Here is a 25,249-nt window from a genome sequence, read left to right as displayed (position 1 = left end):
GAGAATGTCACTTTTGTGTCATATTTAAATATTTTTTATAAAAATATTTTTAAAACTAAACAAAACAGTATAAATATCATACTTTTATTGGTTGAAAGAGATAAATTATCTATAAGAAGATATTTTATTCTCATAAGGAACCTCCTTTCTTAATTAGTTACATGTTAGCATTGTGTTAGATAATTTTTTGTTAAAAATATTCTTTTTCCTTTTGAAAGATAACAATATTCTAAGGTTTTTTACTAATATCACTTGAAAAAAAAAGAATAAACAAAAAATTTCACTGCTCTCCCTCTCTTTCTCTTTCTCTTTAATTCCAAAAAAAAAAACAAGATACATTCATGGTACAAAATAAAAATTATATTTTTGACAAATTTTATGGTACACAATACTAATGTATAATTAATAAAAATGGAGGTTATGTCAGCAAATTCCATTAAAATATATGTTTGGTTGATTGATATTTATATTTCTTTAGCATCTCTATTGACAGAGTATAATATATATGCATATGTAAAAGTTTATATATTGTTGGTATATTTTGTATTAACTATATTTAAAGTCAGTGATGATTAAATTTTAATGATTGACAATACAATGATAATATAAAACTTTCATACCGTGAGTATACATTTTTTTCTCTTCTTGATATTCATGAGAATAACTTGAAATCATATTTATTTACGATGTATATTCCTAAAAATAGATTGTATTATTATTAAAATACCCATTTTCTAATAATATTATGCTATTTATTATTATAGTTATATAGTTGAGAAAGCTAGATTAATATTTTTTTGAAGTTATAGAACTAAGAAAATAAATTTAGGCTAAATAATACTTGAATATAACCACATAATCTAGTAAGTACTTAATGTATATTTTTTTTTCTTATATTCATATAAGATATATCATTTTCCATATTAAATTGTAAAAATCATGAAATACAAAAAATTAAAAGAAAAAAGATATCCGACTAATGAGTAAGGCTCCTTTCCATTAATAGAGAGGCAAGTGATACATATTAACACACAAAATGCAATATGTAATAACAATTTTACCTTTTTGTGTATCATAAAATTACCTTTTTGCCATTAAAAATGTGAGCAAAACAATCGTCTCTCCATTGATGGAGAGGATCCTTGTTCCCAACTAATCTTTTCCAAGTTTGGCAATTTTCCCTTCAATAAGGAAAATTCTTCGCATTTCCCTTCAAGATATGTGTGTTTTAACTTCCAAATTCATCGCATTTTCCTTCAATACGAAACCGTTAACTTTCCCATTTTCCACATTTCCCTCTGAACCAAACAAAAGCTTTCAAATTCCCTCCCTCCCTTTTCCCTTCTCCTAGCTTCTGGGTTTTGCCTTCCATTTTCTCTCGAGATTCCTGCATCTGCTTTCTCCGTAGATCAGTTCTCGTTTGAATAATGGACGTTCGCCGGCGACTCTTCACCACCGTCCGTACACCCGCCGGCGAACATTTCAAAACCCAGAAGCTGAACCACAACCACCGCGACACTCCTCGTGACTCATTCCTCCCTCTCTACCTCACCAACGCCGTCTTCTTCGGCCTCTTCTTCTCCCTCTCCTATTTCCTCCTCCACCGTTGGCGCAATAAGATCCGCACCTCCACTCCCCTCCACGTCGTAACCGCCTCCGAAACCGCCGCGATTCTCTCTCTCCTCGCTTCAATTATCTACCTCCTCAGATTCTTCGGCATTGCCTTCATCCACACCATAGGCACTCGCGCTGCCACGTTAAACGATGACAAGGTTCACAGCGACGAAATTGAAATGAATGAAGAAGAGTCTGCATTGGCATTACCAAAGAAGATAGTAATAGAAGACGAGGAGATCGTGAATTCCGTTGTTTCGGGTTCAATTCCGTCGTATTCGTTGGAATCCAGGCTGCTGGATTGCCGAAAGGCGGCTGCGATTAGGCGCGAGGCGGTGCAGAGGCTGACTGGAAGGTCATTGGAAGGATTGCCAGTGGAAGGATTCGATTATGAGTCAATATTGGGGCAATGTTGCGAAATGCCGATCGGATTTGTGCAGATTCCGGTGGGAGTGGCAGGGCCGTTGTTATTGGATGGGAAGGAATATACCGTGCCGATGGCCACCACAGAAGGTTGTCTGGTGGCGAGTACTAATAGAGGTTGTAAGGCGATTCAGGCTTCGGGTGGAGCTTCGTCGGTGTTGCTCCGAGATGGTATGACTAGAGCTCCGGTTGTTAGGTTTGCAACTGCCACTAGGGCTGCTCAGTTGAAATTCTATTTGGAAGATCCTCTCAATTTTGATACCATTGCTGTCACATTCAACAAGTACTTTTCTCATCTTTGCTTTCCTTTTCATTTCTTAAATATACACGATCTTACTCTAGCAAGCGAATATGAAGATGGTACATATACGCAGTTTTGTCCTCGTAAATGAATAGACTGTTTTCAGAATTTGAATCCATGAGACAAGACAATCAACCATACCATTGCGCCGAGTCTTGCACTCTTAATTTTTTCTTTTTAATTATTAATTATAGTTTCAGGGTTCAAATATGTTACCTAAAGTTTAGGGAAATAAAGTAAACAAAGAAACTTTAATTTCGCTCAATGCATCAGAGAGAAAGTTGAAGTTTCTACTATTATAGAAAAAATGGTAGAATCACGCTTTAGATAGTTTAAACATGTGGAGTAGACCGTTAGAAGCTTCGTAAGGAGACTAGGTCAAATGGATGTTAGTCCAATTCCCCATAGGAGGAGAAAAACCAAGAAAAAACATAGGCAAAACGATTAATAAAGAGTTAAAGATCAATGTTTTGTCACGATAGAGTATTATAACGTCGTTCGATCTATGTTAGTGATCAAAACTTGGTTGTTGTTGTTGTTGTTGTTGCAGTTGAGAATAAACAAATTAGTTACAAGTGACCAATCTTAGTTAATAACAACACTATTGGTAGAGTTGAGACTAGTCTGGTAAAAGTCATGTTGGTTTAAATTTGGATTTTAGATAAGAAGTTGGCTTAATTCTAGCTATCTGTTCATGATTTTGACTTTTGAGAGGAATTGATATATCTCTCTTAGCTTTGAATGAAGATTTCCATAGAATTACATATGTAGAACTACTACAGGCAGTAATTAACATGAGATTGTTCTTGGTTTGATTAATATTTAATTGGTATGTGCAGGTCAAGCAGATTTGCCAGGTTACAGAGTATTCAGCCTGCTATTGCTGGTAAGAATTTGTACATTAGATTCCGTTGCAGCACCGGGGATGCCATGGGGATGAACATGGTATCTAAAGGAGTCCAAAATGTCCTCGACTTCCTCCATAGCGATTTCCCTGACATGGATGTTATCGGAATTTCTGGTAAACATGACTTTCTTTCTTTGTTTTTTACCCTCACCCCAAAACCTACATTGTTATTTGCCATGGTGAAAACTAGTTACTAAAATTGTCATATACCTACCTTGTTGCTTGAACTAGGAAACTTCTGTTCGGACAAGAAAGCTGCTGCTGTAAACTGGGTTGAAGGGCGCGGTAAGTCCGTGGTCTGCGAGGCTATAATTAAAGAAGAGGTGGTAAAGAAAGTATTGAAGACTACTGTCGAGGCCCTAGTCGAGCTTAACATGCTTAAAAACCTTACCGGATCAGCCATAGCTGGTTCTCTAGGTGGTTTCAATGCTCATGCTAGCAATATTGTCTCTGCCATCTACATAGCCACTGGTCAGGATCCTGCTCAGAATGTGGAGAGTTCACATTGTATTACCATGATGGAAGCTGTGAATAATGGAAAGGACCTTCACATCTCTGTCACCATGCCTTCCATTGAGGTATAACAATTCTCTCGTTTTAAGTAGTGTTTCTAATCTTCTGTAGTAGAAGGTTCTTTTTTATTAGGTGCAAGTCGTAGAACCATTATACATGAGCATGCCTTGCATATTCAGTTATATTGTTCATGTGGAACATGATTTATGGTTGAGGGTGGAGGTTAGTCCTCTAACCAATATCCGAACTCATCCTTCCCACACTCAAATGGGAGAAGATATAATCAAAATGCTTGTTTGCTATTCAATATAAGATCCAGTGCCAATAATGTCATGTGGGAGTAGTTTTATCTAAGAATTGATTCTTTCCTTGGCACTTTTTTAATTTGCCTTCTGTTTCAACTTTCATAGATAAAGGAAGAAAAACATTTATTTATTAGCAGAGTACTGTACATGGCATTCTTCTCCACCATTTGTATAAAACTAATTTTCGAACAGTCTTGCTTTGCTCCTTAGGGAATGAGATTAACAGAATCCACCTTAGGTTTTTACTGTAATTCCTTGTTTTCCATTGCTTGCACAATCTAGTACAAATATGTAGCTACCACGGTACAGCGAAAATTTGTTTAACCTAAAATATATCTCATGTTTCAGGTCGGTACCGTTGGAGGGGGCACACAACTTGCATCTCAGTCAGCTTGCCTTAACTTACTTGGTGTCAAGGGTGCCAATAAAGAATCTCCAAGTGCAAATTCTAGGCTACTGGCCACCATAGTAGCTGGTTCAGTCCTCGCCGGGGAGCTGTCACTAATGTCTGCAATTGCAGCGGGGCAGCTTGTTAATAGTCACATGAAATACAACAGATCTAGCAAGGATGCATCTAAAGTTGTCTCATGACCTGGCCTTTATGACACCAGTTTAGTAAATTAGCATTGGAGTTTGGAGACTAATATTTCAAAGCCCTTAATAAGGACAAAAAAAGAGGGGGGTATATCAGTGAGTTTCTAAAGGACTATTGGTTGTGGTGGGGGTGAATAAAATAATTGATGGTTGGTATCTTTTGAAGAGCAAATCCATGTCCCCAAGAGCTTGATGTAGAAACCAAACAGAGAACACAACCTGCATTTAGACTTATTGAATATCCGGTCCGTGTGAGGTTGTCTCGTTTTGATCTTGTGCAGAAGGACTAGAATCAGAGAGTGGAGGAAGAACAAGAAGTAACCACAACTTTGGCATTAGTTTTATTCTTTTTTGATTTAATCTTTTTCTGTTGTATGTTATTCTTTCAGCTGAAGCTATTGCCTCAAAGATGTGCCATTTTAGTGTTTGTAGTATTCTGATGTGTTTTAATCTCCATTTTCTTGTTAATTTGTAATCTAAGCAAGAACAGAGACATATCCATATGGGATGTAGAGTTGTTAATAACAGTATCTGGTTGGTAACTTTTGGATCTTAGCATTTTTACAATTGGTTTGGCTAACCATTGTCCCAGGAATAAAAAAATCTTTATTAGAAAACTGAAAACCAATTTATTCTTCGGCAGGTTAGCAAAACTATTCCAAAATAATCAGTTTAGGGTCTGTTTGCGAGTTGAATTTTCGAGAGGGAATACATCTCGACCCAATGGCGTTTCGCATACGCTGTCAGGGACAGACTTCTGTTAAGCTTCACATGCCGGTCGAGTATTTGTGTGTCGCTTAAGGCCGAGTTATGGAGCCTGCTTCATGGCCTTTCTGTAGTTTCTGCTGCTTAATACCATCATCGGTTGCGAATGCATATGGATTGCATTGAAGCTATTCATCTTCTTAAGTTTGATTGTGCTGATGGTAACCATCATTGTTTGAACTTGGTGAGGAATATCCAGGCTTTTGATGGTTAGTTTTGAAAATGAGTTTGGTTCATGTTAGTTGCAATGTGAATTTTGTGGCATATACTATTGCAAAGATGGGTCTTAAGGGCACTATGTCATATTAGTTAATTACTTCATAAAATATGGATTACTTGTTATACTTATTTTCATTATCTTGAGTAGTCAAATAATTAAATATTACTATATATGTCTTGGAACATTTATATCAAGTGGGAGAGTGTTTATTGCGAGAAATAAAAAGTTTTGTTATAAAAAAATATATAAATAAATGACTTCTTGTTTTTTGGGAGTCATAATTATTAATTTTATTCCCTGCTTGTAATCATAATTCTTTTCAATATTATTTTTATTTCATGAAACGTTTCATCTCTCACATGTACATCCCTGCAGTACCAGACACGAGATAGATCTTGCAATTATGCAGAAAATACTTAGTAGTAAATCAATAACAATTGGTATCACATTCATTATAATATCTAATCATTGTCCGGTCGGATCTTGTGATTTCATTTATATAATTAATATTTTTGTCAATAATTATATAAATGTGAAGTTTTATATGATTATTAATTATGTATAATTATATTAAAGTAATATTTTTATATCTTTTTTGAACCAAAGGAAAATAAAATAGTAGAGTAGTGTACTATTTTATTCTTAATACTTAAATGATTTGTTGGTGACAAACTAGAACTAATAAATGATTTAATAACAAAACAATAATTCATGTATGACAATGCTTAATAAAATAGAATGTGTTAAAACTTATTTTATTACCATTCCTTAAACGATAAGTAACATATAGTATAAATAAAAATAAAAATAGAGTAATTTGTAAATAACTCATTTTGGTTCGTTACAAAATCCAACAATAGTTGTAAGGAGATGTTCCTTAAATACTAAAAAAATATTGAATCGTAGTTAAATATTATCTATAAATTTACAAATGGTAAATTTATACTAGCTAATGTACAATCAATTGATTAATATTAAATTATATAAATGTCTCCTAAACTTCAGTTTAATTACATTCATTAACCATTTTTGTTTAAATGATTATATTCACATCCACTACAAGGATAATCAATTTAATTTATGTATTTAAATTAAGAGTGATTTATATATGTGCAAAAAATGAATAAGTAATACATATAATTTCATTAATTCTTAAGGAATATCAGTATAGTTTTATCTAAATTTAATTATCAACAAATCTAATAAAACTAATTATATTAATTAATATTTCTAACTTTCAAAAAAAAACTATCCAAAATAGGACCAATACATAAATGATGACTATAGTATATGGAACGTTGGTACCAATTAAATAAATGATGATTATGGTAAAATAAAAATATGTTTTTGCACTAATGAATGTAATAATTATGTTTTGTGATATGAAAAAGAATGATGATAATTGATAGCTAATCATAAATCATAATTAGATATAGATAACTGCTCATACATCCATGAGGATGTTGACTTTTTAGGCACTAAATTCCATCAGAATGATGACTACAACGGTTAAGTTTCTCTCCTTCTTGCTATCATCATAGAACCTTTTGGTCTGATAATCCGAGTTATCATTAATGATAGATGATATAATAAACATATAAAAAGTTTTTACACTTTTTATATATAAATTATTTTGGAATTCACTGCCTATAGGAACTTTATCTATTGTACAAATGGATTTTCCGCCTTTGTTTTGTTTGTTTTTTTTCTTTTTGGTTGTACCAAAAAATTATTTTCTCATAATAAAAATAGAGAGATAATTCACAAACTCCAAAAGTAAGTTCAAAAATATTTTGGTTATTCATTATATAAAAATTTAATGATTCACGTGATTTGAATTAGTCAATGAATTTGAATTATTAGATTTTTATAGAATGAACTATTGAATATTTCTTTTAACTTATTATTGGAATAAGTAGATCTTTTCTCGTAAAAATATATACATGTATTTTTATATTAATCAAGGTATTCTTTTGCTCAAGTGAGGAACTGATCTTTGTGTGATTGTTTCTCCTACTATTAGGTCTATCTCTCATAAATACAACATTGCTATTGAGGGGGTGTTGGATGCTCTTTTGATTTATGTATTTTGCACTTAATTTGTTCATTCTATTCCAAAAAACAAAACATACAATCCAATTCAAATATATTAAAATGGTGATTGGTTCAATTTTGATATTGTCCTTTGGTATAGAAATAGTCGGGCTGGACGAACAACTTTCAGGTAAGAAATCTCGTGAATGTCATCTAGTTGTAACTATGAGCGTTTGGGTGAGTACTTCAAAAGGTACTTCAACACTCAAGTCAATATATGAAAGAGACATGGAAGTAGAAGATATAATGCAAGAGCAATAGAGAGTACTAAGATATATTGCTTATGAGGGATGTCCCCTATTTATAATGGAGAATGATATGGAATATTCTCTCGTAGATGTTGGCATAACCGAATATTTTGCCTTGTCGTGCCTGGCCCATACAAGCATGAGTTGTTTTATCCATGTTGGGCTTGGGCGGCTCTGACATGTTCGTAATCTATTGATAGTTGACTTATAGCTTGCTTTAGCCCTCATAGTCGTATTCTAGGCATGTCTTTGCCGCCTGTCAGAAAGGGAGTACATGATGCATGTAGCATGCGACTTGTAGTAGAGGTCAGTGCTTCTCAAGTGGGCGTGACAGTCTTGTACATATATGGTCTCTTGTATTGTCATTTGGATATGTCTGATCAACTACATCATTTATCTTAATTATCCGATTGATCGACCTCGATCTCAAGATGTCTGGAGTGAGTTTGTCCATACCCAGTACATAGCCGAACTTTGGCAATTTAGTCCGGTCATGACTTAGCTTTGGACCGGGATCTAACACTACCCATATTAACCTATACTTATAAGTGGTGTGTTGGTGTCATTGGAGTGAAGGGCACTATTTTTCTTCATGAACATGCTTCAATTTGATTTTGTTGGCTATGAACGTGCCATGCATTTATATCTTCTGCTTTGAACAGTTGTGTAGTGATATCTAAAAAAATCACAAACCCATCATTTTAGAGAAATCAACAATTTAGATACAATCCTATAATTAACTAATGATGCACCACTCATTTTTTGGGTACAAAACTACATGTTAATTATAGCATATTAGATAACGAATCAAAACATGGAGTATATCACATGCTTGGTGCTTGCAATTTTGGCATTGCCAAGGACCCACGTGTGATATGCAATTGAGATAAAAAATATATGCACCTAAAATGTAAAGGTTTTATACTCTATTAGTTAACTATCTACCATTCATTTTTATTATTATTTTCGAAAAAAGTAATACAAATGAATGATGAAAATGTATTAACCGTGTATAAATTTTTACATCGACATTACATAAATATTACAATAGATGCGATTCTAGTTCATTCCTACATTGCTCGTTATGTATGCAGACAATCTGTTGGGCAATACAGGCTTTAGCTTAGTAGTAACAACTCAATAGAAACAACTACGATAAATCCATGAGGTCATGTGTTGAAGTCAAGAGGCTTCATCTTAAAAGAATAAAATATTGCAGAAATATTTAAATTTAAGAATGACACGCTCAATAAATTTATGCTTACGTTGTCATATGTCAAGAATGGGGTTCAATAGGCGTAAAGTGTAAAAAAAAACTAAAATAATTGTGATTTAATATTTTTTAAAATTTATAGTATAATATGCCCAACTTGAGGAATGTAATGTTTCTTTGTTATCTATGTCCAATTCCTTTTAATTTAGTTTTGAGAAAAAAGATGTATACATTGACGGTGTAAGAGTTTTTTATACTGTCACTGCATCATCCAATATTCATTTTCAATTATCATTAACTTTTCAGAAAAAGTAATCCAAATGAACAGTAGATGATACATTAACTGTATATACATCTTTACACTGTCAATGATTTTTTAACTACTTATTATTATTTATCAAAGTCCACGAACAATCCGTTAGACTGTTTTAAAACGAGTCGGACATAAAAAATTATTCGGTAGAAATAAGGCAACACTTTTGATTTGCAAACCCATTTTACTAGTGGATAGCGATTCAGCCACCTTGGCTCCACTAAGGTTGAGTGTTAATTACATTGCTTTTAACAATGACCATGATTTGAGGACCACATTTGACATTTGTGATCAATGGATGCTTTCTTCTTCCCACAAAACCATCATTCTCTTTCTCTCTTTTGTCTCACTCTTTATCGGAAGCACATCTGCTGTACCCAAAATGTGTCACTCCATGTGCCACTGTTTGTGATTAGTTGAAAAAATATGTTTAAATTAAAATTTTAATAGTTAATTATTTTTCTGACTAATCACAAGCAGTGACACACTTTTTTGGGACAGCAAATATCCGCCCTTCTTTCTCATTACTCATCATCTTAACTCACACTTTTTTACCCTTTTACCCCTTTACCCACTACAAATATTAGCCTTTCATGCCACTACTAATCCATATTTTCCCCTTTAGTTCAGTTATTTTCTAGGAAAAAAAATATATGTATCGACAATTTCAAAAAATTTTATATTCTTATTATATTATTCATCATTCATATTTAATTGTCCTTAACTCTTAAGTAAAAATAATATATATAAATAATAGATGATACACTAACGTATATAAATCTTTACCATTATACTGCATAGATATTAAGCTACTCACTCATTAATCAGTGCTCTTGATATGCCCGTTGAAAACTTAAAGAAAATGATGACATCAAAAAGTAGTTTTAAATTAAAAGAAGTTTTAAATCATTAATCAAAGATTAATATTTTTCTAGACATATAAATCATCCAAAACAAAGTATTATATTTTCAATAAAAAATCCCCTTAAGAATAAAATTTAATATTTATATATTGATAGTGTATATATTACTTAAAAATATTAACATATGAATGACGAATATATCATTGGTGTATATGTTTTTTATTAGGAAGGGTATGTTTTCAGCTTTCGGATAAATAACTAATTTCTTTCGAGTTACGTGATTGTCTCTTTCAATAAATAACATGTTAGTTCGGTGTATATATTATTTTCTCATAACAATATATATTTGATTTCATCATGGTTTCATCTAACCTTAACCATGATTCTCTCCAGTTTTTCCTATCATGGTTTTCAATCCTCATTTATTTATTCATTTATTTGATTCTCAATGTTCCAATTTCTCTTTATTTATAGAACCTGATTCTCATTTCATTTTACTCATCAAAAGGTTGAAACTTCAACAATGTCTTCTTCTAACTATGCTTCAATCAATACCTTGTTTTTTCTCTTTCTTGCAGTGCTTGTTGCACAAGTTAGTTTTTGCTTTTCTTCTAAGGTAAAATCTATTATAAAAAAAAAAGCTTTTTTTGACTATAGTACTTATTTCTGAATTTTGGGTATCTTAGATTAATTCAAAAATGGAATCTTTGTTGGATTTCAGGTTTATGTAGTGTACATGGGAAGCAAAATTGAAGAACAACACCATGATGATATTATGAAGCAAAACTATAAAATGATTGCTTCTGTTCATAGTGGAAGCTTTGAGAAAGCACAAGCTTCTCATGTTTATAGCTATATGCATGGTTTCAGAGGTTTTGCTGCTAAGCTCACTGATGAACAAGCTTCAAAAATTTCCAGTAAGTCCTACGATCTTACTCCGGGTTAAATTGCGGTTGAAATCGTGATTGTGTTGCCTCTAGTTCATTTTTTCGATCAAAGAAAAGGTCGAACTAGTGTATGCAACCTTACCATTACGATTTCTGATAATTGTAGTTATGATGTTGTTGCAGATATTACTAAACTTGTAATAATAGTCATAATTGTGACCGAGACTATAATTTAAAACCATATAAGCTAAACTTTTGTATGCTAATATTATCTTTACTATCCATCGAGATTATTAAAATGCAATTCATAGTCATAATTGTGACCGAAAACCGCGGTTTTGATCCTTTTTGTAACATTATCACAACTGCAATTGTGGTCGCATTTGCATCAATTGTATCCCTAGATTTAGATCCAAAAAGTAAGGACTTTTACAACTTTTATATTGAAATATGTGCAGAAATGGAAGGGGTGGTTTCAGTGTTTCCAAATTGTAAAAGAAAGCTACACACAACTCACTCATGGGATTTCATGGGGCTTCTTGATGACCAAACAATGGAGACTCTTGGTTATTCTATTAGGAACCAAGAAAATATCATCATTGGTTTCATTGATACAGGTAAATAAGTTGTTTTTACCAATTATGATGAGTTCATAAAGTTCATAATTTTTATGTATATGAAGTTGAATTCATTCCTCAAAGTCACATAAAGACATTTATTCCTTGGTTATCAACAAGTAGAACTTCCACTTCCACACTACATTTATTATTACCTAGATACATGGTATCCCGGAAATATCGATCATCTCCGATATAGTAATGAAGAGGTAAGTGCTTCAAAAATTTTGTTTTTGAAGGACTTACCCTTCCAATACTGGAGATGATTTCCTTAATCCAGTCCTGATATGTACTATATGATCATATTAGTTCGTCATTTTTTACATTATTATAATAAGATTTTATTTATGACAAACCCGATAAGTGATATACATACTCGGTATGTGAAATTTGATATACGATAAGTAGAGTAAATGAGTGAACCAGTATACTTTATGAATAGTAAAAACTCTGTTCCTTTATTTCTCTGCTTTTAGCAGTAGCAGCTTAGAAGAAAGTATAATTAATAACATTGGAGATTGGACTCCACATGACATTATTAATTTATGGTAAGTCAAATTCTTATTAATAAAATCTTTAATTAACTCCACATGAGCATTGTTCATTCCTTTTTTTGCGGATCATAGATATCAAACTTCAGAAAGAAAAAAAAAATGGTTTTGCAGTGCATGTTGAAAATGCTCTTTGGGTTTGTCAGACTTTAATTATTTTAAATTATGGTGATAAATGGAAATTACAGTATTACTTTTATTATAAGATTTAGAGTATCTTTGATTTTAGAACATGTTGTGAAATCAACAAATCATGTAACAAAACTAAAAGTAATGTTAGAAGTTATTTCTTATTTTTACTGCATGTTCTCACTTATTTTCTTAGAGCTAAAGTTTACTACAAATAGATCTTATGTTGTATTATTTTTTGGTACTACCAAGGATATTTTTTATCTTTTTGGGTAAGGGCTAATCCCTTTCGGGTTTCGTGGATGTCCCTCCTAACAAGTATCGCTCTCAGGAATCGAATCATTGATTTTGGGGATCCAATGGGGTTTTACACTACTAGATCAATGCTTTGTTCGTATTTTGTATTGTTTTGTTGCATGTTATAACATATAAATTACATCATTGAAAAAGATTGCACAAGCTCACACACACAGAAATCAATAAGCATCATTTTATGGATTGATGCCACTTTTTGTTAAGTAAAAGGTTAACATTCAACATATTAATTCATTGAAGAACTTCATTCATATTCAATATTTACATAGGAATTTGGCCAGAATCTCCAAGTTTTAGTGACACCGACATGCCACCAGTGCCACCTAGATGGAAGGGACAATGTCAATCAGGAGAAGCATTCAATGCATCATCATGCAACAGGTTTTTTGGTTGCACCATATATGTACCTTTTTTTCTTCATTTCACTTTATAGGCACTAGCATCCACTTAGTAGTGTATCATCTTCGATTTAAATTACGGATCACATCACCTGATGTGGCCGCAATATTGTGGTTGGGTGACGCAACCATGTTACACAGCAATTGCAGTGTGACTCTGAATCACAATGATGCAGCCACATCAGACCACATTAGACCACATCGAATTCAAAAATATTGTTTTAATCACAAAATAATTCACACCACAACCGTCGCAATCTGCATCACAAGGGCCGTAATGGCTGCAATCGCAGTATCGCGTCTGCAACTGCAATTTAAAACACTGATTGGTTAGTTAATACTTTATGAAATAGGAAAGTAATTGGAGCTAGATACTACATGAGTGGATATGAAGCAGAAGAAGATTCAGATACAAAAGTGTCTTTCAAATCGGCTAGAGATAGCAATGGCCATGGAAGCCATACAGCTTCCATAGCTACAGGAAGATATGTAGCAAACATGAACTATAAGGGTCTTGGAGCTGGAGGAGCAAGAGGAGGTGCACCTATGGCAAGGATTGCAGTGTATAAAACATGTTGGGATTCTGGTTGCTATGATGTTGATTTGTTAGCTGCATTTGATGATGCTATAAGAGATGGTGTTCATATTTTGTCTCTATCTCTTGGTGCACAATCTCCACAAGGAGATTATTTCAATGATGCAATATCTGTTGGGTCATTTCATGCTGCTAAACGTGGAGTCATGGTTGTAGCATCAGCTGGAAATGAAGGAATACCTGGTTCTGCTACAAATCTTGCACCATGGATTCTCACTGTTGCTGCTAGCTCAACAGATAGAGATTTTACTTCTGATATTGTGTTAGGAAATGGTGCTAAAATCATGGTAAAGCTTTTATCAACTTGGTAACATTAATCTTTTGGTAAAACTAAGTTTTTGTTAAATTTCTACATAGTTAGACAATTTTTGTAATGAAGTCCTTCAAACCTTGTACCACTTGAGGCTTATCTAAATTTTTCATAAATGTAGGGCCTAATTAAAATCATTTATACTTCTTTAAAAATTCAGTACATATCTATAGGGATCGATAAAAAAAGGTGGCTCAGTGCATGAGACTCGTACTTAGTGAGGTATGAGGATAGTAGATGTACGCAGTCTTACTCCGCAAATGGAGAGGTTGTTCCTTTAACAAAAATGAGTTTTGTTATATCCTACTAAGTACTAATACAGTATTCTAAGTCTAAAAAGCGAGAAAATGAGTAGATTTTAGATTTGTAAAACTTGATAGTACATCCTATAAGGATCAAGCTAATAGAAAACAAGTTTTACACTATAGCTACTTATCCAAAAGTTAAGCACAATTATCAGGATAAAAACCAATGTAACCTATCAATTTTAAAAGGAAGACTTTCAGAACACTATGATGAGGATGATCCTGATTACTATTCTATGATTGATACAGGGTGAAAGTCTCACTCTCTTGGGAATGAATGCCTCCACAAGGATAATTTCTGCTTCTGAAGCCTATGCAGGATATTTTACTCCTTATCAATCCAGGTGAAGCAAGGTACTTAAAAGTGAAAACTACCTAAAAATTAATACCAAATTATAGCTTCTAAGTTACATTTCCTTGTAATCTGTTTCTGTAGTTACTGTCTAGATAGTTCTATGAATAAGACCAAGACAAAGGGAAAGGTTCTAGTCTGTAGACATGTACAAAGTTCCACAGAGTCTAAGGTAGCAAAGAGTAAGGTAGTGAAAGAGGTAGGTGGAGTTGGAATGATACTTATTGATGAGACAGATCAAGATGTTGCAATCCCATTTGTGATCCCTTCAGCTATTATTGGAAGGAAAACAGGAGAAAGGATTCTATCCTACCTCAAGAACACAAGGTTGGTATTATTTATAAAAAGGAAATGATGACATTTTCCGAAATGTTATCTGTATAATTAATGTGGATAACTTTCTTAACAACTTTACTTTTTATAATATAAACTACGCATATTTTGCGTTATAAGTATCAAAGTTGTTTAGAACTTATTTTCGAGAATGGTTGTTCACAAAACATTTCAATTATAGAAAGTACTTTGCTTTTACTGCCATTCTCTAACTCAGCATACTGTAACATGCTGAACAGTAAGCCTAGATCAAGGATTTTGGGAGCAAAGACAGTACTAGGAGCTAAGCCTGCGCCCCGTATAGCAGCATTTTCATCTAAAGGTCCCAATGCTTTAAATCCAGAAATTCTGAAGGTGAAAGTCTAATTAATTTTTGCAAATGAATTTCGATAAATCTTATCTTTGGCTTTTATCATATATACAAGAGGCTGGCTGAGCCTTGACACAACGGTAAGGTTATTGGCCTTATGACCTGGAGGTCATGGGTTCAAATCCCGGAAATAGCCTCTTTACTTGTGATGGTAACTGGTAAGGTTGTGTACATCTACCTCCCGAGATCATACTAAGTAGGAGCCTCGTAAACTGGGGTGCTCATTCGTGGACTTCTGACTGTTCTGCTTTCGATATGTAGCCTGATGTTACGGCTCCAGGACTGAATATCCTTGCAGCATGGTCTCCAGCAGCTGGAAACATGTTCAACATTATGTCAGGAACTTCTATGGCTTGTCCTCATGTAACTGGAATTGCAACCTTAGTCAAAGCTGTTCATCCTTTATGGTCTCCATCTGCTATCAAATCTGCCATCATGACAACAGGTAATACACACCGATAGTAGTATCATTTTCTAGAGGCCTACAGCCCTACATATAACAGTCTGGTGTGGGGGTTTTGATCAATCAATTGAAGACAAAACTCCCTTCGCAGATTAAATTTCATCTGTTACTTGGAGTCTGTTTGCGAGTTTGTTTTTAGAGGAGAAGGAAGGGAAGGCTTGAGAGTCATCTTGCAAGTGTATTTCATGGCTCTCACGCCTTTCCCTTCCCTCCATTACCCGACAAAAACCAACTCACAAGCAAACGCTTAATGTCCTTAGATCTAGACAGTGGGCATTAGTAAGAATCTAACATTATCACCAAATAGAAAGATAATGATAAATATACCTTATTGTGCACAAGCTTAGTTACTGCAATTCAAGAAACTAATAATAAATTCAATACGCAGCTACTATTCTAGATAAGCACCACAGGCCCATCAGTGCAGATCCTGGGCGAAGAAGGGCTAATGCATTTGATTATGGATCAGGGTTTGTGAACCCTGCAAGAGTTCTTGAGCCTGGTCTAATCTATGATTCAGAGCCATCAGATTTTGTTGCATTCCTTTGTTCACTTGGTTATGATCAGCGCTCGCTCCGTCTTGTCACTAGAGACAACAGCACATGTGAACGGGCATTCAGAACTGCATCTGACCTCAACTATCCATCTATAACAATGCCTAATCTTAAAGACAACTCTACAGTAACTCGTATTGTGACTAATGTTGGAAAAGCAAGAAGTATATATAAAGCTGTAGTGTCTTCTCCTCCTGGTATTAATGTCACTGTTATTCCAAGCCGGTTAATCTTCACGAGAATCGGGCAGAAAATCAAGTTCACTGTGAATTTCAAAATAACTGCTCCCTCAAAGGGCTATGCATTTGGATTTTTCTCATGGACGAACGGAATATCACAAGTAACCAGTCCTTTAGTTGTTCGGGTTGCATCTACAAACCATGGGTTGGGGAGATAGCAGTGGCTGTAAATAACTACATTAGTACAAGAGATTTGAGATCCCTACACTCACTAGAACAAACATTCATGCTGAAATCTTGAACCTGATGCAACCTACTGCCAAACTTGTATTAGTTATATGCTTCGGGGCGGCAAGTCGGCAACCATTAACAAAAACAGAATCCTCACAATTGATATACGTATGCCCCGGAGGCTGGAACTGCTGAAATTTTCTATCAAATTCATTATTATTTGTCAGTTTTAGAAACAAACTTTGCCAAGTAGGTACTTCTGCACTTGCCTTGTATTTAAATGAATGTTACCATACTCTTTAATACATATCTTTGAGCTGAAAAAACACTTGGATGGTCCAATTTCTGTTTACATAGACTATTATTAGATTTGATAACAGTAACTTAATTTAGCTGGCAGTTGAAAGGAGCCATAGAATAAAGCAAATTAGAAAGTTACAAAGATTTTTGCAAAAATGATTGGTTTGCTACACGGGTACACATCTGCTGTCCCACATTTTGTGCCACCCCATGTGTCATGGGTATGTGATTGGTCAGAAAAAATATATTTAAGTTAAAATTTAATTATTAAGTATTGTTCTGATCAATCACAAGCTCATGGCACATGAAGTAGCACAAACTGTGGGACAGCAGAAGTGCTCCCTTCGCTACACCGGTGCCATAGGTCCATTGTGATTGACAAGATGTTTCATATTCCATGTTATGAGGGAACATTACTCTTTTATTTCGTCAAAAAGATAGGTGCGCACATAGTTACATGGTTCTCTCATTTAATCTATGTACCGCATCCCAGATTTGGCGTACAACGTATCACGTACCATATTCAACCATATAGACTTAGGAATCATAAACCATGCAATGATGGGTGTACATATTAGATGGACAAATTAGTTGTAACATCTAACCTTCTCCATGGCAAGTATGAGCTCCCTCTATACTTCACTGTTTTTGCATTGAAAACCTTACAATTATTCTTGCAAAGGGTGTCCCCACCTTTGGCCATTCATTAAAGTGTGCCCTGGACCATGATGATGGTGGCCACTTGTTAAAATCACTCAATGCATTGCCATTAAAAGTCTTCATCCTATTCATTGTAGCTTCAAGGTTCAAACTCAGGTGGGGGGGGGGCTTCTGAAAACTTTCCATATATGCATCATGCAGAACTTGTGGTCTGCATCAGGCTTCAACTCTTAGAATGTTGGTATATGTTACTCATGGGAAATAATTCCAAAATGTATTTCAAAAAAGTTCTTCACCATTACTCCATTTTAGGAAATCATATTTAGATTTCATACAATGTTTTATAAAAATGATAACTTAGAAGTAAAGAGTTATATATAATCCCCATAGATGACATGCTTATGTGGATATATCAAAAGTATAATCCTCATATGGGTAAGAAACTAACCCCTTTCAGAATGTGTGACAGTTCATCCTAATAAGTATTGTTCTCCCGAGTCGAACATTTGATCTTTTGGTCTATCTGGGATTAGGGTCCAGTACAGCCTTACATCATTAAATCAACATAATTTTGTGCAATATGAGGATATTTGGGAAATAAAAAAAATTATGTCAAAGGATATTTATATACCCAATGAGCTATATTGTGCAATAGTTGCTTCCTTCTTTTCCATATCTTCAAAAATGATATATTATATAAGTGTTTATGACATAAATGTTACAAAGAATGATACAACCAATAAACTCATGAGACATAAATGAGCTTCTATGACTTGAGAATTTGTTTACCAAAACACCTTAATCTCTCCAAAGCACTACGGATTTGGTCAGAAATTTCAGTGTAGAGACATCTCTGTGCTGCTTCATCTAGACCATCACAAGTACTAGGCCACCCCATAGTTGGGAATGTTGGTCCATTATGAGAGTTGGAAATAGCCATTTGCTTCATTTTTGGTAGGTCAAACTCAATTGGATCACCAATAATTATGTCAATTTTCTTGTTACATAATGGTAAAAGAGGTCTTCTACCAAACATAAATTTCTCTGGCATCACCTACAAACATAATAAGCAAAAGAACCTAGTGTTAATAACCAAACCGGTGTGATTCTTGTTGAAGCATATACTCGGGGGTGCAGGGCGAAGGATTTCAAAATGGACTCTCCATTCATTAGATAGAGAAGATCACCAAGTTTCGTGATCTGCTGCCGAACTTATTCTAATTTACTAAGTGATCTCAATATTATGCCTTGAAAGTAAACATACAACTTAAAACAATAAAAACAGATTATATTTATTATACAGAAAATGAGCACTCATCTTATCATAACTGTTCAATGATCATATCAGAAGAACTAGCCAGAATTTGATAGACATGATAATAACTTTGAACAATTGTAGAAACGTTGATCTTTCTACTTAAATTATTATTAATATTTTAATTACAAATCATTTGTTTTTCTTGCAAATGATAATAACAAGAATCTGTCAATATAATCCAGGGAAGATATTAAAATCTAAAGCTTTTTATCTATGGCAAAACTTATGAGCCTTGAGGAAAAAAATCCAAGCCAGACCAAACATATCTCAAGGTTCATTGTTTAAATCTTCTAGACATATTGTCACTAATATCCCCAAATTAAAATAATTTTGCAACACAATTTTCTGCCACTACTCTTCATTTTTGACAGATACTTTTTCTTCCTTGAAAGACAATATTGATGATTTAAAATATTCAAATGCTATAAATATGTTTAACAACTAAAAGAACAAACTTATCAGAGAGGTTTTCTTAGTCCAACAAGATCAACTACATTATAAACAATAGGTGTAGGACAAGTCTACAAGCAGATAAATATTATAAGGAAAGCAGAATAAAGCTGAGTTACCTCCTGAAAACCATGATGCACAATTGGCAACACGATTGGAGTTACAGGTGCACGCACGATTAGACTAGCAGTTCCCCATTTCAATCGTCTTATAGGTGTATCGTCTTGATAGACTTTTCCTTCTGGAAAAGTATGTAGCTGACATAGGAAATACAGAAATAAGATACCCGTGTTGATAATTTTCCATTCGGGTAATAAAACATAGTATCTATCTTATTAAACCACCGGTTTTAGAGAATATCTGAAACTAGTTCTCTTATGGCTATGGTATATCGAATTACTGCATGTACATCCATAAAAATGGCATACAGAGATAAGTAAAAAAGGTATTGCTCATATTTTTTGGTTTTAATATTTGCATAAAAAAAGGAAAGAAAGCTTATGTATAATTTGGCTTAAAGGAGAAAGCTTTATGACCCAAAAGTGCTAAAAACTTGCTTTCAGTGTTTCCACTTAACCACAGTGCCATTTTGTTTATTTCCGTGATTTCTTTTCCAAAAAAAGAATCACTCATCCTAAACTTTGCTTACTCAGTGATGCAAGGTGAAGATCTTTAATAATGAAACACACAGAAATACAAGCAACCATTAACTGCATTGATTTACTGTGAAAAAGTTTGTTTTACAATGTTAGAAAATCAAGTATATGGCCACTACAAAGGATTAATTCATATTCATGAACTACTAAAAGAATAGAATGAAGAAAGAATCCCATCTCCTTTGCACCTCTATACCCTTGTTTGACTCAACTAACATATGCATCAGCGATTCAGCATAGAGGATAAGAATGGTTGCTGGAGATTTGGTTATCCAGGAATTACCGGTGAGGTTTGGGTTTGTTTTCAGATTTGATCTTCAATGAAAAACAGGAAACTAAAAACAACATAGGAAATCAGAACTGAAAAGTGGTTATCGGTCCAAATACAACCTAATAAACCGTTGAATCATTATTGTTAAGATAGTCCCATGTCCAATGGGAATATGACGAAAAATAGTGCTTATAAGGTTTGGGCATCACTCACCCTATGAGAGGTTTTGGGGAGTTAGGCTCATGTGTTCTAATAGTTACCATGAAAAAACAAGCTTCTACCCGGCATACATCGGATCTATGCAACATGAATTGCTAGGCTTTGGAATTACAAGGTGTGATCATGGTTGGGGTTGTGACGACTGCATCTCCAGCACGTGATGCAGTCTGCAATTTAAATAGTTTAGACCAAGGAAATTTCATCACAAAACTAAACCTGCCGAAACAACTCATCCTAGCATTGTGTTTCTGCATGTGAAGAAACGTATGAAATTGACCTTGCCGTCAAGTATTTAAATCACAAGTCACAGCCGTGATCAGAAGACAAGAGTTGGAAAGTTTGTAATCCATTTAACATCAACAACCAAGGAACACAAAAACAAATGAAATCCTAACAATAAGAGTCAAGCTTGTGCAAGGAAGAAGTATTAAAAGTCACATAGATACCCATTCTCCATTATTTAAGCGCTCAAGAGCTTCATTCATGTGTTCTTGATAAATTCCACCACCTCTTGTAATAGGTATACATTTCCCTGTGCAAGTTTAGCATTTTAATAACAACACAAAGTACACTACAAAAACAGATAGAAAAGCTTTTAGGCACATTTTAATGCAAATGTTGATAAGCTTCAACAGAATCCAACAAATAAATAATGATAAAATGTTGCATTCTGAACATTCCAAATAGTTTAAGATAGGAACTTGATAAACAATAGGTTAATACATACACCTACAACCTTAACAGAATAATAGTAAAGAAACTCAAAATTAAAATAGATCCCAGGATTGGTGGGATTTCCTATTTGACTAGTGAATACAATTAACCGGCTAGTAAATACCGTCAGAGTATTTCCTAAAATAACTATCTGAACACGGTTATCAGCACATTCTAATCATTCCAAATACTTCAAACTTTCCACTCAGAATAAAATTACTTCAAACTTTGATTGTCTTTGTGAAATGAAATTGATTTCATTCAAAACCATTGAAGCATAGACAATACATTCAAGGACTTCATCTGAATCACCATAATAAGATTGGACAGTGACTTTTTAATTTTTAGATACACTGAAGAATGCCATTGACTAACACATTTGTTATATTCAAAGACATTTTCATGGATATTAGTTATTTTTTGTCAATTCACCTAAAGTTCAAATGTTGAGAAAAGCCTACAGCCTTTACTTGTTAGGGCAGCCCGGCCGAAATTCCTTTTGTAGATACATTCTCAACCCATGTATCTTTGTGTCGTTCCAGAAGCAACTCAGCATCCCGGTTTCACATTGTGATCTTACAGTCCTCTATTTAGGAATAGAAAGAGTAATACAATGTGTCGAGATTGTGCTCTTTTGGTAAACATCTAGTTTATTTAATTGGAGTTTAACCCCAGAATCTTTCGCAATAAGTTCATTTTTCAACAAATTTTATGGGATAGGCTTGTTGTCTTAACTTCATTGTGTGTTTATGCTTTTGGGTTTTATATGGGTGTTTCTGTGTTATACTGGTAGAGGTATGGGTTGCTCTTCCGAGTTGACATCTTCTCTCTATCTCGTTTTCTTTTTCTTTTCTGTCTGATGCTTTCTTTGAAGCCTTAGGAGTATTGATCTTCCTGTCATGTACTCTCTCCCAAAGTTTGAAATTGTGGAACCACATCACCCGAACTCCCGAAGCAGTCGTGCCACTTGGGTTGGGGTGGTTGCCGCAACAACATTAGGCCATAATTTGCCCCAAAGTGGAGGACGTAACCAAAAATTTTATTGACTCAATTTCACTCAATCCCCATCATAAAATATTCAAACAATAGTAAGGACAATGACAGTGGTTTTAAACTGAGGTTGCAAGTTATGTCGAGTTTACTAGAATTGCAACCTCAACTAATGCGATAGCAGAGACTCTCAGAACCGCAATACAAGGCATTGGTCTAGTGGTGTAAGGTCCCGCTAGATTCTCAGAAAGGCCAAAAAGGTTCAGCTCCCGGGAGTGACACTTGTTTGGAGCAACCACGCATCCCGAAAGGAATTAGTTCCTTACCCGAAAAGTAAGGGATACCCTTAGTAGTACCAAAAAAACCCATCATTAAATATGAACACATAAGAATTTCTAATTGTTCAACAATAGTATGATGCATAATGAATGAAATCAAAACCAATGAACATAGTTACAAAAATGAGACTTACCAACACGAAAAATATATGAATAAAAATCATTCCTGAAACAAATATCTTCAGCAGCAAGAACCCATCGAGCTAATTTTGCATCAAATATAGGAAAACCCTTGAATCCCCACAAAAACGGATCATCCAACCTGCAATAAATTTCAATTGAAGAAAATTTCAAAATGGAAAAGTTTGAAACTTTGAGTTGAAGAATGATGGAATGAGAGCTTACGTGGACATGTGGTTGCTAACGGTGATGAGGGGCACGGTGGGGGGTCTAGATCGGAGAAGGCGGAGGAGGGTATCGGAGTTATGAACGGTGGTGGTGTTGAGAAAAGACGACACCGTTTTGGAGAAAGCGCCAACAGTTGCAATAACTATCTTCCTTGGAATACCTCGTAAGTGTTCCGACCTCGCTGCCCATTCCATTCTCCGTGCCATTTTTTTCCGTTACGGCGGCGCCGCCACTTCCCTTAGGAGGAAGAAGAAAAGCTCATTGGTCTTAAGCTTTATTTACTAATGTGAGTATATAAGCTAATTAGTGGTTAATTCATTATTCCGGTTAAGAAACTAATCTCTTACGAGTTGTCGACGAGTGTCATTTCGGGGAATTAGAAAAATGTAAGTATATAATGAAACTGCACACCACAACACGAAAATTCGTGATTAATCTCTTCTAGACATCTATTTTTTTATTATAATAAAAGATATTCTCTTTTATGGTAAGGAACTAATCCATTTTAGAGTGTGTGATTATCTTTTCTAATAAATGATATTCATATAAATCAAATTTTTGACTTTTTGGTCTATTTAAGGATTTAATGGAACTTTAAACCATTAGATCAACGTCTTCTTAATATTAGACATAGGGTTTGTGGGAACAAAAATTAATTCCTTCTTGGTTGAGGGTGTAACCAATGGTCTTCACGATCATGAATAACACCATGGTCTGCGATTATGTTTTGAGCCATGATGCAACTACCATCAATATTTAGTTTTACTCGTTTGGTTTCCAGACAACACCATTAAATCTATGACGACTTTCCCTCAATGATCTCACACTAACCCATATTTTATCACTTAAAATAATCTCAATAAACATTAGGTGTTGCATAATTAATATCACAAGTATAAGTGCCTATAGTAGAGTTGTTCCTTCACCTCCAAACATAAAAAGTAATTTGTGTCATGCTTGTAATTCTCCAACAACCAATTCTGGAATGTCTGAGTTACCTAGAATGAGGGGCGAGTAAACCTAATCTCCTCCATAACACCAAAGAATCCTTATAGTCCTTGAATATATGCACACCTTCATGGCATATCTTACAAATTAGATTCATTATCATATTCTTCTTAAAACGAAACTCGTTAGAAGGTAATGTAGTATGAATAACAAGTCAACATATGAATTTCACTTGATCGGGAACTTTTAAACGTCACACCCACCTCCAAACATCTTGGATAGGATCACCATCCTCCATTCAGTATTTGAGTTACCAATATCATGAACTTATTGTATATGCTCCTATTGCATGACCATCTCAAATCCACTCATCCTCCTCATGTTGAGAATTTGATGAAAATGTACTACATTATTAAATCTTTCACTTCAAGCAAAACTATAGTGTAAAGAATCTCAAAATTTTAAGCATAGTTGCTCCAAAGATCTTTCACTTGAAGGTGCATATAAGATATATCGACAAAATCGGTAAAGTTACATAACTTTCCAAATCTCGTCCATTTATCATACCACACGGACTTATTCCCACTTCCCATATGTGTAAAAACAATAAACTGAAAAAATTCAATATATGTCTAAAATTTTAAAACAAAAACAAATTTCCAAAAGGCATTTACAATTTCGAAAATTAATACATTTAAATCGAGAAACTAATTTTTGTATTTTTTGATATAAGATATTCTATATTATTAGCACATTATTTATTGTTCATATATTCATAATAATCCACTAATGAATAAAAAAGTATTATGCATAAATTATTTTGAAGAAAAAATAGTACACATAAACTAATTTAATTTTCCGTTGCTAGATAATAATTAGACAAAAAATAAAAAAATGATTAGAGCATTCTCGACATTGATTAATATAAGTGCAATTCTTAGTAAATCAATTGCTGTATACACATTATTACTGTTCTTAAAAAAGGCAGCACTCATGGAAAAATCATATGCTTTTTGTAATATATATATATATATATATATATTAAACAAATGGCATATAAAGAATATTGTAAATA

At 33.9% G+C, this 25,249-nt stretch overlaps 3 protein-coding genes across 3 annotated transcripts; 2 read left to right on the top strand and 1 right to left on the bottom strand.

The window, feature by feature from the left end:
* LOC109331148 (3-hydroxy-3-methylglutaryl-coenzyme A reductase 1-like) lies at window positions 1,428-5,199 on the top strand. The gene is made up of 4 exons (XM_019565463.1): window positions 1,428-2,320; window positions 3,178-3,359; window positions 3,477-3,823; window positions 4,412-5,199. Exons 1-4 carry the CDS (start codon window positions 1,428-1,430, stop codon window positions 4,652-4,654), a joined length of 1,665 nt encoding a protein of 554 aa, XP_019421008.1. The 3' UTR covers window positions 4,655-5,199.
* LOC109331146 (subtilisin-like protease SBT3.9) lies at window positions 10,748-17,361 on the top strand. Its single transcript, XM_019565461.1, has 10 exons — window positions 10,748-10,989; window positions 11,095-11,290; window positions 11,719-11,877; window positions 13,142-13,253; window positions 13,624-14,152; window positions 14,730-14,824; window positions 14,917-15,159; window positions 15,405-15,519; window positions 15,797-15,980; window positions 16,387-17,361. Exons 1-10 carry the CDS (start codon window positions 10,897-10,899, stop codon window positions 16,947-16,949), a joined length of 2,289 nt encoding a protein of 762 aa, XP_019421006.1. The 5' UTR covers window positions 10,748-10,896; the 3' UTR covers window positions 16,950-17,361.
* On the bottom strand, window positions 18,614-23,520 carry LOC109331149 (N-acylphosphatidylethanolamine synthase). Its single transcript, XM_019565464.1, has 5 exons — window positions 23,224-23,520; window positions 23,013-23,140; window positions 21,283-21,368; window positions 19,810-19,947; window positions 18,614-18,976 (listed from the first exon to the last, which is right to left on the bottom strand). Exons 1-5 carry the CDS (start codon window positions 23,430-23,432, stop codon window positions 18,689-18,691), a joined length of 849 nt encoding a protein of 282 aa, XP_019421009.1. The 5' UTR covers window positions 23,433-23,520; the 3' UTR covers window positions 18,614-18,688.

This window comes from Lupinus angustifolius, chromosome LG17 (genome assembly GCF_001865875.1).
Source record: "Lupinus angustifolius cultivar Tanjil chromosome LG17, LupAngTanjil_v1.0, whole genome shotgun sequence".
Lineage (NCBI taxonomy): Eukaryota > Viridiplantae > Streptophyta > Magnoliopsida > Fabales > Fabaceae > Lupinus > Lupinus angustifolius.
The sequence above is the reverse complement of the archived record's forward strand: the minus strand, read 5'-3'. Positions and strand labels throughout refer to the sequence as shown.

Bases quoted from the DNA above. Each gene is read 5' to 3' on its own strand.
- LOC109331148 (XM_019565463.1), top strand. From the start codon at position 1,428: ATGGACGTTCGCCGGCGACTCTTCACCACCGTCCGTACACCCGCCGGC. The intron at 2,321-3,177 runs GTACTTTTCTCA...TGGTATGTGCAG, and splicing joins ATTGCTGTCACATTCAACAA to GTCAAGCAGATTTGCCAGGT. The intron at 3,824-4,411 runs GTATAACAATTC...CTCATGTTTCAG, and splicing joins TCACCATGCCTTCCATTGAG to GTCGGTACCGTTGGAGGGGG.
- LOC109331146 (XM_019565461.1), top strand. From the start codon at position 10,897: ATGTCTTCTTCTAACTATGCTTCAATCAATACCTTGTTTTTTCTCTTT. The intron at 10,990-11,094 runs GTAAAATCTATT...GTTGGATTTCAG, and splicing joins GTTTTTGCTTTTCTTCTAAG to GTTTATGTAGTGTACATGGG. The intron at 15,981-16,386 runs GTAATACACACC...TTCAATACGCAG, and splicing joins ATCTGCCATCATGACAACAG to CTACTATTCTAGATAAGCAC.
- LOC109331149 (XM_019565464.1), bottom strand. From the start codon at position 23,432: ATGGCACGGAGAATGGAATGGGCAGCGAGGTCGGAACACTTACGAGGT. The intron at 21,369-23,012 runs GTAAGTCTCATT...AAACTTGCACAG, and splicing joins TTCATATATTTTTCGTGTTG to GGAAATGTATACCTATTACA. The intron at 19,948-21,282 runs GTATCTATGTGA...TTCCTATGTCAG, and splicing joins GCTTAAATAATGGAGAATGG to CTACATACTTTTCCAGAAGG.